The 13711-nt window shown below is 41.8% G+C and overlaps 1 protein-coding gene across 13 annotated transcripts in view; it reads right to left on the bottom strand.

Annotated features, from left to right (window-relative positions):
* The window catches only part of MAGI2 (membrane associated guanylate kinase, WW and PDZ domain containing 2), an 886876-nt gene that overhangs the window by 127229 nt on the left and 745936 nt on the right, over window positions 1–13711 (bottom strand). For 11 of the 13 annotated variants that reach the window (XM_019509478.1, XM_019509480.1, XM_019509477.1 and 8 more), the window contains 2 exons: window positions 12182–12223; window positions 6213–6304 (listed from right to left, as the gene is read on the bottom strand). In XM_019509478.1, the coding sequence (XP_019365023.1) occupies window positions 6213–6304; window positions 12182–12223 (134 nt within the window). The remainder of the gene's footprint in view (window positions 1–6212; window positions 6305–12181; window positions 12224–13711) is intronic. The other 2 variants (XM_019509483.1, XM_019509491.1) reach the window with 1 other exon arrangement.

A 13711-nucleotide genomic window follows, 5' to 3' on the forward strand; every position in this document is an offset into this window, starting at 1 on the left:
TATTGGCTGTACTTTAATTAGTTGCTTTCACTGCCCATTCCTTCTTTTTTGTCAATATGGTATTTCATCTGTCCCTACAGAACCCATTTTCCTTGCCTTCTAGGATCTCTCTGAAGTTTCCAACAGGCTTTTTTTTAGTGTTGACTAAATAATTAATTATTTTTTATCTGAAAACGTTGCCACTCACTATTCATATCCTTTTGGATCATTAATAAATTTAGGCCTAACCACGCAGTAGCCTAATAACACTGCGCAACTCATCTCTATTTTATAAATGTCTTTGTGCATACAAAGCAAGCGGAGCACTTCTGTTGAACAATTTCTTTCTAAATTCTGGTATCAGATGGACAATATAACCTGAAGCAAACTCTACTAGGGTCCTACTAAAGTGTTGGCATCATCATTTTTAAAAAAACTTTGTGTAAATTGCTTTTCATAAAAAGGTATTTCCTTATGTTAAGAAATCCAATGCTCTCTTTAAGAAACTGAAATTACCAAGACAAAAGCCAATGAAAATTTCCTTTTGTTTTGTGTTACCAGAGCACACAGCAGGGAAGCTGAAAAACAATATTTCAAAATGCCTTGCTGCACATTTCAGTGGAAATGAAGTGATTTGCAGGTGCCTTTCCTTGTCTGAATGTGAAAAGCACGGGTAACTGCAGATGGGCTGTGCATGGGGGAGCAGGGAGTCAGTGAAGGATTGGAAATTTCAGGTTGAAATGTTTCACTTAAAATCCAAGTTGCACAGACATTATGGAAATATTAGGTTTGTCTGTTTTGCAGATGATAAGTTTGATGATGCAAACAGAAGACAGTCAACAGAGAGATTTTCATACTGTTGGAATGATGACACTTTCCTATAGATTACAGGGTAAAATTGTAAAGGCCTCTAATATTTATTTTTAGAGTGACTTTGTATTTAGGAGGTTAAGTCCTAATGAATTTCAATGAGGCTTAGTTTTCAAAGTTTTTTTTGAAAATGGGATTTAGATTCTAAAATCCCTGGGCAAGATTCAAAGTGCTTCTTTAGGCACCTAAATGGGACTTAGACAAAGTTTGGGTAACTAAATTTTAAATAACAATTCAAAATGGCATTATGCCAGCAGCCACAAAATTCATGAGAAATCCCCATGCTGGACTTCAGACTTCTCTAGTTACTTATAATACAATCTCTGACCATGTGCAGCAGTGAGTATGGGGAAGTGCTTAGGCAGGCCTCAGCATTATGTTCCAGCCTAAGTTTTGCTGCAATTAAAATACTGCTAGGAAGCATCTAGGCTCCACCTAAGTACCTGGAGAGACTTCCACCATCAGGAAGAATAATAATTTAGCCTAACAGCATTGACTTTAGCTTGAAATGAGTGGTGGCGATGCCAACCTTTTATCCAATAACTCTGTAGTTAGAGTATGTGCTCAAGAACTGGAAGGACACAAGTTCTAGATCCTCTTTACTCTGACAAGATTTGAATTTACAGCTCCCACTACCAAGAGAGTGCCCCAACCACCAGGGTCTGAGCCAGGCTAGGCTGAGGCTCATCCATCTCTCCTTTTGAAACTGGGCCACTGGACAGCCAAGAGTGTGAAAAACTTGAGGACAGAAGGAGAACAGGCGACAGGGAGCCTGGCTCTATGGTTTCCTCTTAGCCCAGTGGTTATGGCCCTCTTTAAGGAGCAGGGAAACCTTGGGGTCTGGTATCTACTGCCAGGGTTATTTCTGTTTTTAACCAATGACTGTCTAATGTAAAATGTATAGATACGTCTCAGAGCAGGGGCCACAACCCAGGACTACCCCCTCCCACTGGAGTGCTGTAGCTAATAGACTACAGATGTAAACTTCCTTTTGCTTGTTTCTGGGACTCTTGCACTTAGAAGTTTGTGAGTATCAGCAGAATTTGGGCTCTGAGCACTTTGGTGGCCTGAGTTTTGTGCTTGGCCACATGGAGAAAGTCAGTCACCTGCAGGATTAAACGGTAACAAAATGGCATTTTGGTGCCTAGCTCCCTTTGGGCATGCCCACACTGTGGTGGCAGGGTGCTGCTGTTACCATGTCTCTCATCTTCCCACCCAACATGCTCCAAAACCAGAAAAATACTGAAGAGGCTGCGCCAGGGCATCACTGTGGCTGGTCTTGAGACTTTTTGGCTTGGATGTGCTTGAAAGCAGCAGCTAGGGTGACTCTGGAGTGGCCTGACCCGCAAATCTCTGGGTTTGGCATGTGTGCAGCAGGTAGGTCTGCCATGTTCAGGAACATTGGAGCTGGGGGATGACACCGTCATGGTGCAGACATGCCTTTTGTGGATGATGATGCATATGTTTCAGAATAAAGGAGTCACCATTATAATGTCCTTATTTATCAACACATATCTATATATAAATATGGGGAAATATACTAGTTTCTTAAACACAACCATGTGAATTCAAATACAACTGTCTGAAATATATTTTGTTTGTATAGTTTTGACTTGATAAGATGTAAATGTTTTCTAAGAGCAGGCCTTTTTATTTTACAAAAAACCACAGGAATAAGTTTTAGAATTGTATGTGTCCCCTTTTTCATGTATCCCCCTGCCTGTAAGACAATTATTCCAGTTATTCTATCATTATGCATCTCAGGAGCTTACAAGGATGTACATCTCCCCTCCGATTAATATAAAACTCTTATTTCCATGTCTGATGGATCACAGGTTATTGGTCCTTAAACCCATCCCTAGTACATGACTAAATGTCCTGTGGCTTTGGGCAGTATGCATTTTAGGGCAATTTCTGTAATTGGGTAGAAAAAAAAGGAAACCATCCTTCCTGGCAGGTTTATTACATTCTATTTTTTAATTTAGAAAAGATCCTTTTGAAGCTGTTCAGAGATTTGCAATGTAGAATAAATCCAGGTTAAAGTGGATTACAGCACTGAGAGCAGATGAAGTGATCAAAGGCACATGACCAAGACAATCCATCATGTTGTTATCTCCTTTTTGAGCATGGTACATATTTTAATATGCATGTTGGAATTTTCTCAGTATATGACATAAGATATGATGTTTTCTAACAGATAATACGTGTGTTATTATACTGTGCCTTTAGGCTAGGGAAAATGTTACACATAAGCTGGTTTAAGTGATCAGGAACCAGTTTAAACCTGTAACAGAACAGAAGTTCAGTGCACATAAACAAGTTTCAGAATGGCTGAAACTGGTTTTAAGTAAACCTGGTTGAATGTAGCATTAGACTTAACTGATTTCAGTCAAACCAGTTTATGAAACTTCTGTCCCAGACCCTTTTCTGGTTCATATTAAATCAGAGTCCCCCAGCATTTTGCAGCCCTGGGCTTGGCTTTGCTGTCTGCTCCAGAGAGCAGGGCTGGCCCCGCCCCTCTGTTGCCTAGCTGGAGCAGGGAGGGCTGGCTCAACAGCCTCACTGGCTGGCTCACTGGCCATCCCAGACAAATCCCTGCTGGGGTCTGGAGCCAAGGAGGGGACTTAAACTTCCCTTCCCCCAAGTATGGAGTTGCCCTGCCTTGCTTACTTAGTGCTGGCTGCAACTGTGGATTACAAATCCCAGAGGCACCTGGAAGTAGGAAGAGAAAGTGATGAGCAACCCTGCAGAGTCCTGCTGCTGTGAGTCTGGACTGCAAATCTCAGAGACCTTGGGGGCAGCAGGAAGAGGAAGCAAACACACAGACCATGCTGGCTATGTGCCAGAGAGCCATGCTTTAGCACTGCCTGGCTTCTGACCTGAGCTACTGCAGATATGTGACTGCACTTCCTGAATCAAAGGTGAAAGTCTGTTCATTTGCTTTTTTGGTTCAATCTTTGCATTTTAGACTAAACTGCAAAGACTGAATCAATTCAGCCTCAGGCTTTTTGACTGTCTGTACTTAGCCTAACAGAACAGAAGTTCAGTGCACTTAAACTGCTTTCAAAATGGCTGGAACTGGTTTAAAATAAACCTAGATGGATGTAGTATCAGAGTTAAGTGATTTAGGTCAAGCTGGTTTATGGAAGTTCTGTCCTAGATCCCTTCAACTTAACTCACAGTCCTCCAGCATCCCAGGATGCTGTCCAGACCTGGGCTGTGCTCTCTGCTCCAGCAGAGCATGGCAGCCCCACCCCCAGCTGTAAGATCCCTGGCAGCCTGGAGCCTGATGGATTCCCCCGGCTCTGCCATCTCCTCCACCGGGGGAACTGGCCTGGCTTCCAGCTGGGTTAGGGGGAGTAAAGTCCCAACTGCAGGCTTCCCTGTATGCTGGGCACAGCTCGGCTGGGGGTCTGGAGCTGGGGGGGCCCACCAGCTGAGGAAGTGGTGTGGCTGGGTGATTGCCCTGGCTCCCAGCTTGGGTGGGGGTAGTAAAAAAAAAGCCCATTGGTGGCTCTCCCCCACATCCCTGGCACAGCCCAGCTGGTGGTCTAAAATAGTGGGAGGGAAGGCAGCTATTCCCCCCCTCCAAATCCCCTCTTCAGCCTGCCTGCTGGCCAGGGAGAGGACATGGCTGGGTCATTGTCCAAGCTCCCCATTTCTGGCTCAGCTGGGGGGAGTAAAGCTCCCACTTCAGGCTCCCCCCACTCTGCATCAGGCACAGCCCAGCTGGGGGTCTACAGCCAGGGGGAGGGGGGCTGTTTCCCCCCACCAACTCCCTCCTCAGATGGGCCCACCAGCCTGGGAGGGGATGTGGCTGGGTGATCACCTCTGTGATTGCTTCAGCTCCAAGACTGGGGGGGAGTAAAACCCCCACTGCAGGATTCCCCACAGCCAGGAGCTGTGACTATCACCTGGCCATGCCCCCTCCCACCTGGCTGGTAGGCCAGCTGAGGAGGAAGTGTGGGGTAGGAGGGCCCTCCCATCCGGCTCTGGACCTCCAGGCAGGCTGTGGTCTGCATGAGGGAGAAACCCGCAGTGGAAGCCATTTTACCTTCCACCCCCCCACAGTGGGAGCTTTACTCCCCTTGCCCAAGCCCAGAGCTGGGGTGATCACCTGGCCACTCCTTGGCCAACAGGCTGGCTGAGGAGGGAGTGGAAGGAGAAAAAATGGCCTCTACTTCAGGCTTCTCCCATGTCCTGCACCCAGCACAGCCCAGCTAGGGGTCCAGAGCTGGTGATGGGGGTGTTTCCCACCCCCCACCCACTCCCTCCTCAGCTGGCCAGCTGGCCAAGGAGAGGGTATGGCCAAGTGATTGGCTCAGCTTCAGCTCTGGGTGAGGGGCAGTGGGGGAAGAGAGGGAGAAACATCCTTCTTGGGGCTTCCCTCTTCCCCCTTTACCCTCACACTGGGGAGACCCCAGCTGAGGGTCTGGTACAGGGTGGGGGGGTTCCCTCCACACCCCCTCCTCAGTTGGCCTGGACTGAAGAGGGGTTGCTGCTAAGGGAACCAGCTCAAAGCATGGAGGAGAAAAAGAGAAATGCTTCACTGGGGGCTTGACCTCTCCCTCTTCCTCGGTACCAGGGAGACCCTGGCTAGGGGTCCAGTCGGGGGTGGGGGGTTTCCTCCCATGGCCCCTCCTCAGCTGGCTGGAGGCTGAAGAGGGAGCATGGCTGGGGAAATCACCTGTCTCCTGGCTCTCTACAGTGGCTGGCAGGCTGGCAGGAGTGCTCTAGTGCACGCCCCCTGCATGGACCACTGCAGGGATCTGGCTGCATTTCAGGTTTGAAAAGTGAACATCGGTTCACTTTCTTCTTGGTTCAATCTAGGCAGTTTACAGAAACCTACAAAAATTGAATTGATTCAGCCTTGAGCTTTTTGAGTATCTGTACTTGGCCTCATAGAAAAATTTCACTGGTTCTAGTGAGGAAAGGATTTCACTGTGCTGCATAACATTTCAGTACATCTGAAGTAAGTATCTCCCAAAATGAATGATGTTGTTAACAATGGTATTCACTCATGCATGCACCTTCAGAATTAGAATCTGAATCTCTTGGTTAAATTTAGTACATGATCTCTGCAAGTCAATAATTAAAAGATGCTGGCTAATATTCACTCCCTAACAAGGTGACGAGTGCGCGCTTCTTAAATTCGTATGTACTGATTTGCAGAGAAACAGTTTAGATGGAGATGCTAACAAGTTGAGAAACCTGTCTTTTTCAATGAATGAACAAGAAAATGTCATTTCTGCTAAGAGTCCTAGGGAGCCATCCCTTTATGATTATCCTATAAAGTGATAGTTTTCTGACATTTACAAAAATATTTAATTTATAAAATGGGAAGTCATGAAAAAATAACTCACAGGCTGTCCAGGTTCATCTCCTCCCAGGATTCTGAAGCCAAATCCAGACTCCATCCTCCGAAGGTGAACATCCAGCTCTTTGTAATCTGGACCTGGTTTAAAAGGAGATACCAGTGAGTAATGTGTTTGTATTTTCCCTTGAACAACCCTGTGATTTGTATATTGAAAATGATTAATGAATCCTGTTACAGCGGGTGAAAACTGTAATGAAACATAGTACATTGCACCCAGACAAAGAGAAGACACAGGCACTTAAATATGAGGCTATATCAGAAGATGATGACATGCAGTAAAGGACACTGACCCCAAACTAGAAAGCTGTCACATGTGAATAGTATGAGAAAAATTCTGTCCAAGATACAAGGCCTGGTATGCTGCCTTCTTCCTATAACTGCCTTTGCATTGTGTTTTGTTGGTTGGCACACTGACCATGTCTACACATGCGGCAGATTGCGCAGTTGTTACTGTATAGTCATTTAGTACTTGCATGAGCAAATACTGAAAAACTGTGCAGTAACCGGCATTACTGCACAGTACCATCACCGCATGGTTTTTGCTCGATGCGACTGTGCAGTAACTGATTACTACTGTGCAGTATTGCCACCACATGGTTAGTGCCCAGCAACACTACTGTGTGGTAGCAACAAGCTATGGCGCTGTAGCTCATTGCTATGGCACCATGGCATCTCGTGTAGATGTGCCCAGTGATGCCCTTTACTTTGTAACTTCATTATAATTCATTAGAACAGTAATCTTCAGTGGGAGCTAGACATATATGAAAAATTATCAGATCCAACTACAAGCCAACAGTTAAATAACCCTTACAGAAAAATAATATTTTGTCCTATACATGGGTATAAAATAGTACAGTATTTGATACATTTAATAAAGAATGTCATTCTTCATTCAATAATACATTGAATAAAGAATTTCAATGAAAGCTGTCAAGATCCTAAAATTTTGGGGTTTAAATGGAATGCTAAGAAAAACATTAACTTAAACACTTTTCTGCTGTTTCAATTAAAGGCTCAACGGCTTTATAAATCATTAAACTCTGCTTTCAGATGACTATAACTTGGCTATAAAAATATGTTCTATGCTAGAACCTGTCATACAAGCTTCTAGCTCAAGAACACTTTGCATTTTTTACATGAAACTCTTAGAGAAATAGCTTATTTTAAAGTTAGTAATGTACTGGGTAAAAAAAAATACTAATTTAGAATTTCAGACTTGCATGCACTCATCACTTAGCATTTTAAAGAAAATACAGTAAAATAGTGAGCACTCAAGGGACTGACTAATATCGGCTGCTTTAACAAAGATGGTCATCTAGTCAATATCTTGGTAATAAAGTGTGATGCTTACCTAAAACAGGGGTCTCCTGAACACATTTCATTATAGTCCATAAGTTGGGATAATGCTTTTCAGCATTTTCAAGCCTGTTACATCATGGACTTCCAGATTCATACTGTTTGAGTTCTTTATTTGTCAAAAGTGGTTTTGCACGCTAACTTTATTCCCCCCCCAATTGTAACTTGTAAAATTCTATATTGTGCCTTCAGGAAGTGGAGCTTTAGGTGAAGTAGGTTAAAGATAGTTGATCTGAAGATTCCTGGGTACTAATAGTTACAGGATCCCATAGTGGGCTGTCTTTAGACTATGGCACCACTCCAAATCTTCATAGCATCACATGAAGTAGGCCTTAGCCTTGCCCTGATGCACTCATCTTCCCCCAAACCAGAGCTCTCAAGGGGCATATGAAGTTACAATGCTGGTTCTATAGTACAACTGTGCTGGATAAATTCTCACCAGACCATTAGGACATATTAGAGGGCCCTCTACACTGCTGGAATAGTTCATTGGAATATTTTTGGGAGACAGAGACTGTTCCAAGAAATATTAAGAGGGCCACTAGTTGCAAATGAGAAGAAAGAGCTTCAACAATGTATGAAAATAATTGGCATCATGGTCCATTGTGGGTCTGATCCTAACCCTTGAAGTCAGTGAGAGATGTTAACAGTCTTGGTATCATATCCCTAAGGAGTCAGTCTTTTGATTGAAGGGCACATAAGGATCCCTGCATCTGCATGAGTTCATACTTATGGCAAGAGCAGGGCTTAACTGTCTACTGATCCCCACTGTCTCCAAATTAACTAATAATTTCCCATGTGACATTTATCAAATGCTTAACTGAAGTCTAGGCATAATAGACCTACCACATTTCCCTTGTTTAGAAATATCAGGGTTTTTTTTTAACCAAAAAGAAATATCAGATTATTGTAGCAATCCTGAGTTGGTAGATTTTAGAAATTCTTCTCATCAAACTTGTATTTTGATATCCCAGTCCTTTCAATATTTTGCTACGTCAGTTTTCTGCCCATCTTCCCTCTTTGGTCTAACTTTAGTGCCTGCTCTTAAGATTCAGGCTTTGAGCATGGGTTTTTCTGTGAGGGATTGTTACTTATGCTGAATTTTGGCATTTTCCCTGGTGCAGATAGTAATTTCTTTTCATAGTTAAAGACAAAATTTATTTACTTAGAATAAAGCAATACTATTATGCCCTAAGGTCTACTAAACCCTGAATATAAGTATATATTCATTATAGAAAATGCAACTTAGTAAACTAGGTTAACACCTTGCAATCTACCACAAATAAGTAAAAATGGGTAGTTTGTTGCTACAGGAGCAAGGCAGAGACTGAACTATGACAGGTTGCTTCCTGACGCAACATTTTGCTCAAAGCCAACTTGCCTTAGTTACGCGACGCATTCCTTTCTCTCCCTTTATGTGGAAGTTTAAGTAGCTGCTTCGCTGCAATTATTTTTCTGTGCATGAACTAACGATAGAAGTAGCCTGAACAGGGGAATGAGAATGTGTCTTATACTTCCTTACTTTACAGCAACTAACTGTTGGTAGCATGTTATAAAGGTTCAGTGGGAGTAAACTTTTTAATAGAATATTTAGCCTGAAAAAAATAAAATTAACTAGTTGCCAACTTATTAAACTGTCCTGTGATTCTGAGAATTAAATGAGACAAACAGTGATCTCATTGCAACACAGTAAGGGTTCTCCCGAACAATGGGACATTCTGACTGGTGGTTCCTTATGAAATAGATGTGAGTTTTATAATACAAAAATTGCACTTTGGTGTATTGTTAGTGATCACAGAGACCTCATACATGTGAAGGTGATTACCATGTTCCAGTTTATTTTTTGGTATTGTATTCATTCAAATCCCTAGGTGCATTTCAGACTGATAAATGTGTACACATTTTTTTAAGGCATGAGACTAGAAGAGATGCTGTTACAGAAAATGATTGGTTCTTTTATGGATGATTCAATGCCTACAAATGCAAAGAAAGAATTTCAAATTGACCATGTAACTGGGTTAACTTTTTACATGGGATGATGCTGTAAAAACTGCCTTCAGGTTTTTTCTTAAATTTCTTCTACCTCTTAGTTAAAACAGGAACACGTAGTGTTATCATTAAGAAGTTTGCAGTTTTACAGTGTTTATTCAGTTCTCCTGGTACGAGTAAACATGATAAATCTGCAGATAACAGCAAAAAGGTCTACATGACAGATAGAGGACAAATCAGGAACTTACAAATTATTCTTATGAATCATGGTTAATGTAAATGCACAACAAATTTATTGTAGAGTTTCAGGTGTTCTTGAAAAATACAAAAAGATTGAAAACCAGGTATGAACCAAGTCATTTGACATCAGTGGATTTTTTTCTAAAATGCAATCAATTTTGTTCTGTACATATGCAAAGAAAGAACCTAGTAAATATGGGCTGCAGTACAGAAACCAGCAGAGCTAAAAAGGAAATCTGTATCCTCTGGAGTTAATTCAAAAGTCTATATAAAGGGAAATGTATAATCAATCTCTAAGCCCCAAAAGGTGTGGGAAAACAACCTAAATCCCTATTTCTGCAATTATTTAAGCACACAACTAACTTACATGTGTAAGCAGCATTTACTTTAACAACATGAGACTTCAGGAAATTGAACCAATTCTTTCCAAGATGTTGACATTTTAAAAAAATGGATGCTGGTTAAAATGCTGAGAAGGTTCTTATATTTATTTATTATTTTAGAGAAAGAGAGAGAGAGAAATGTTTAGGGATGAAAGAAACCTTTGCATCTGTGTAACCCTTTCTTTCTGCCTTGGCAAAGTTGACTTTGCATTACCTGCAAATATATTCTGTTAGGCCCAGATCCTATTCCATCTCTTTACTGTTGCCAGCCCAGAAAGTGCACGTCTGAACTCAGGGGTATAATCCTATTCTGCCAAGGAAGAGTGAAGTCTTGTGTGTCCCTAGTGGCAATACCTTCCTATGGAAATGCATAGTTCATTCAGGGGATAGGAAGCTTCGTATGACTCTAGAGATTATCCTGTTCTGCCCAGAGGGGCACATGGCTCTCCCTTTCTTTCAGTGGGACAGTGCTTCTGTCAGGTGGGGATCTAACTTGTTAAGAGGGTAATGACTTTTTGAGCTCCAGTCCAGTCTGAGAGCATGTGTTTACCTGAACCATTAAGTTTCACTGACAAATAGCAGCACAGACTTGAATGTAAATTAAAAGGGAGAAGAGACATCCCACTTTTCTCCATTTGCCTAGTGGTTAGGGCATGCATCCAGGAAGTGGGAGACTTGGGTTTTAGCCCCTCCTCAGCCAGTGGAGTTTTGAATCCACATCTCCCACTTTCAGAAAGTGCCTGAACCGCTAGGTAGGGGTCAGCAATGTTTTTGGGCAGAGTGCAAAAAAATACCACAACCTTGACCTGTAAGATGTTGGCATGATGGGGAGGGTGGTGGGGGAGCCGGGAGGACTCTGATCCTTGTTGTGGCAGTGTAGCTGCAGTCCCTTCCCTGCTGTCTGCCCTGAGGTATGTGTGCCAAGTAAAATGCTCTAGCATGCGTTGCCTACTCCTGCCCTAGATTATAGGCGATGCAGGGCACTTCTTCTGTTGAAGGAATATAAAAGTTGTTGAAAGTCATGAAAAGCCAGGAAGCAAGTAAGAGTGAGCCGGACACTACAACCTTGTGAGCTAGACGTTTCTCTGACAAGAAGGGAGCTCCGAGCTCCTAATGCTGTTTATGTATTTTATTCCATTATTATTTAATTCGAAATGTATGAACAGCATTGGGAGCAGAATTCAAGTTCAGTCCTTCCCTTCCAGGAGACTGCCCACCCCAGGCTCCTCTTTGCCCTCCTTTTGGGAGAAAGGCATCTTTTGGTAAGTGGGAGAGGTAGATTCAAATGCTGTCAGGCTAAATTGGTAAATCCCCTTAGCTCTAGCCTTTAAAATTGGCATGAAGTAGATGCAGCCCCCATCATCCTCACTGAGGTGATGCATGCATAACCTTATCATAAGCCAGATGCTCTTTGTGATATTCCTGTGTCCCATGATCAGAAACGTAATTAGTATGGGATGCAATAGGACTTAGGTGGAAGTAGACATTTAGGTACACTTCTGGGAATGTGCAGTGGGCTAAGTCTAGTTGCCTAGCAATTGTTTCAGGTCAAGAAGTGCATATTTAGGAAGCTTAGTGGTTTTGTAGCTGCTGAATGAAGTGGACTAGAACTGCAATTAGTGACTCTGATGCTTAAAAGACACCAAGAGTGCCATTTAAATGTCTTCTGGGCGGAACAGGATCTGTTTAAACTTTTGGCATTAGATAAAGGAATATTATTTATGTTACTACACTAGGTGACCAGCACAAATAATATCAAACTCTGTTAATCAAAAGCTATCAAAATCTATAGGAGCAAGAGATTTGGTGTGTAACACTGTCTAGCCTATAACTGAGTAGCAAACTGAAAAGCTGTACTATACAGAATGGTGATTGGACACTTGCGATTGGCCATAACCTGGAGCAATGATTAAAGGAGGAAAAGTTACTTAAACATAAAATGGAGGACAATTATTTTACAGAACAATGAAGGCTGAAGAATACTTGCCAGAGGAATCCATTCGAAAACCAGTCCTGGGCGGCACTTGCTCTGAATAGGAAAATGGGGAATTAAAGATGAAATACATTTCTCAAGGTATTTTAAAGATGTAGCACCATCTTCTCTATGGTGGTCTGACTTACTAAAGTGAAATCAATAATTGTTATTAGCTATGTTTTCCCTCAATTTCTAGGTTATAGACATACATATTCTAGCTAGCCATGCATATTCATAGACCTCTCAATTTCCTTCGTAAAGTGCAACAGATAGTAAACTGGTAAAATTACTTCAATGTAACTGAAATTGTAAATGTTAATAAACATTGTACGAGTTAGTAGAAATAGCTATATTTTTCATATACAACATTAAACATTAATAGAAACTTAAACAGCTGAAACTAAAGGACTCATTGAAGTTGATTCTCCTATCACCACCAATTGGAGCAGAAACACGAGAAAGAGAAGTATATTGCAAATACTAGCAGGTGAACCTGGAGCTGAATCCTCTTTTACGGCTCTTTTGTGCATTACAAACTGCTTTAACTGTGAACTTGCACCTTATGATCTCTATTTAATGATTATGCAACAAACCAGGATCCTAGTGACTGGTAAAGAATGGTTGGGTAAATCACATACCGTAAATCATGGTCAAGCTATTCATTCCATAAATGGCTTGCTTTTGATGCTATAAGTGCGCCTTGATATCTCAGAGTGGTTCCCAAACTTTTGGAGCAATTGGCTATTGTTAACTTTCCAAATTTCTTGCAGATGATCATACATCCTTATCAACACACTTTTCATTGAAATGAAAAGTGTGGTACAATTGAGAAAGCACTGATTAGACATGTTTGCCACTGCAGTCTGGCATGTGTCATATCAGTATCTGTAGTAGGACTATAGGATTGTTACTTTCTTGAGTCTGAAGAATCTCAGCATGGAAGTATCTGAGAGTTCACACCACCAGATAAACTGGTCTCCTTGATGCAGATATGGTCTATAGCGTGTATTTTAAAAATACATAATAAAAATTGAGGCTAAAAAATAGTATTTTTAAATACAGTGGGACAGAAACCACTGGAGCAAACAACCTGGTTTCTTAGCTACAAGTCTTTTAAAAATATATATACTCAACTCACTTTTGGACACTTTGGAGTAATGCCTAAAAATGTGTAATCTCTTACACTGGTTTCAGTGTTCTTTGTTTTCCTAGGAGTGCTATATAATCTATCTTCAAGGGGTGTTTGGGCCCCCTCCAGCATGAACTATGAAAGGTTTTAACTACCACTGTTTTACCTAAGCAGACTAGAGTTTTTGGGAAGAGGTGATTAAGAGAAAGCAGGCATACTTTCCTGCCACTCTCATCCTGAAATAACCCATCAACAGTTGAAAACTTCCTCTTTTAGTCAATATTGAATAAATATTCCAGGATCAAAATCTTTTCCAGCGGGGGAAGAACTGAAGTCATTTGAGAACATATGCTATATTTTTACAAGAGTAGGAAAAGAGATGGGGATAAGGGGATTGCTGGGACTAGGGGGTC

This window comes from Gavialis gangeticus, unplaced genomic scaffold (genome assembly GCF_001723915.1).
Source record: "Gavialis gangeticus isolate Ggan-Ray unplaced genomic scaffold, GavGan_comp1, whole genome shotgun sequence".
NCBI classification, from domain to species: Eukaryota; Metazoa; Chordata; order Crocodylia; family Gavialidae; genus Gavialis; species Gavialis gangeticus.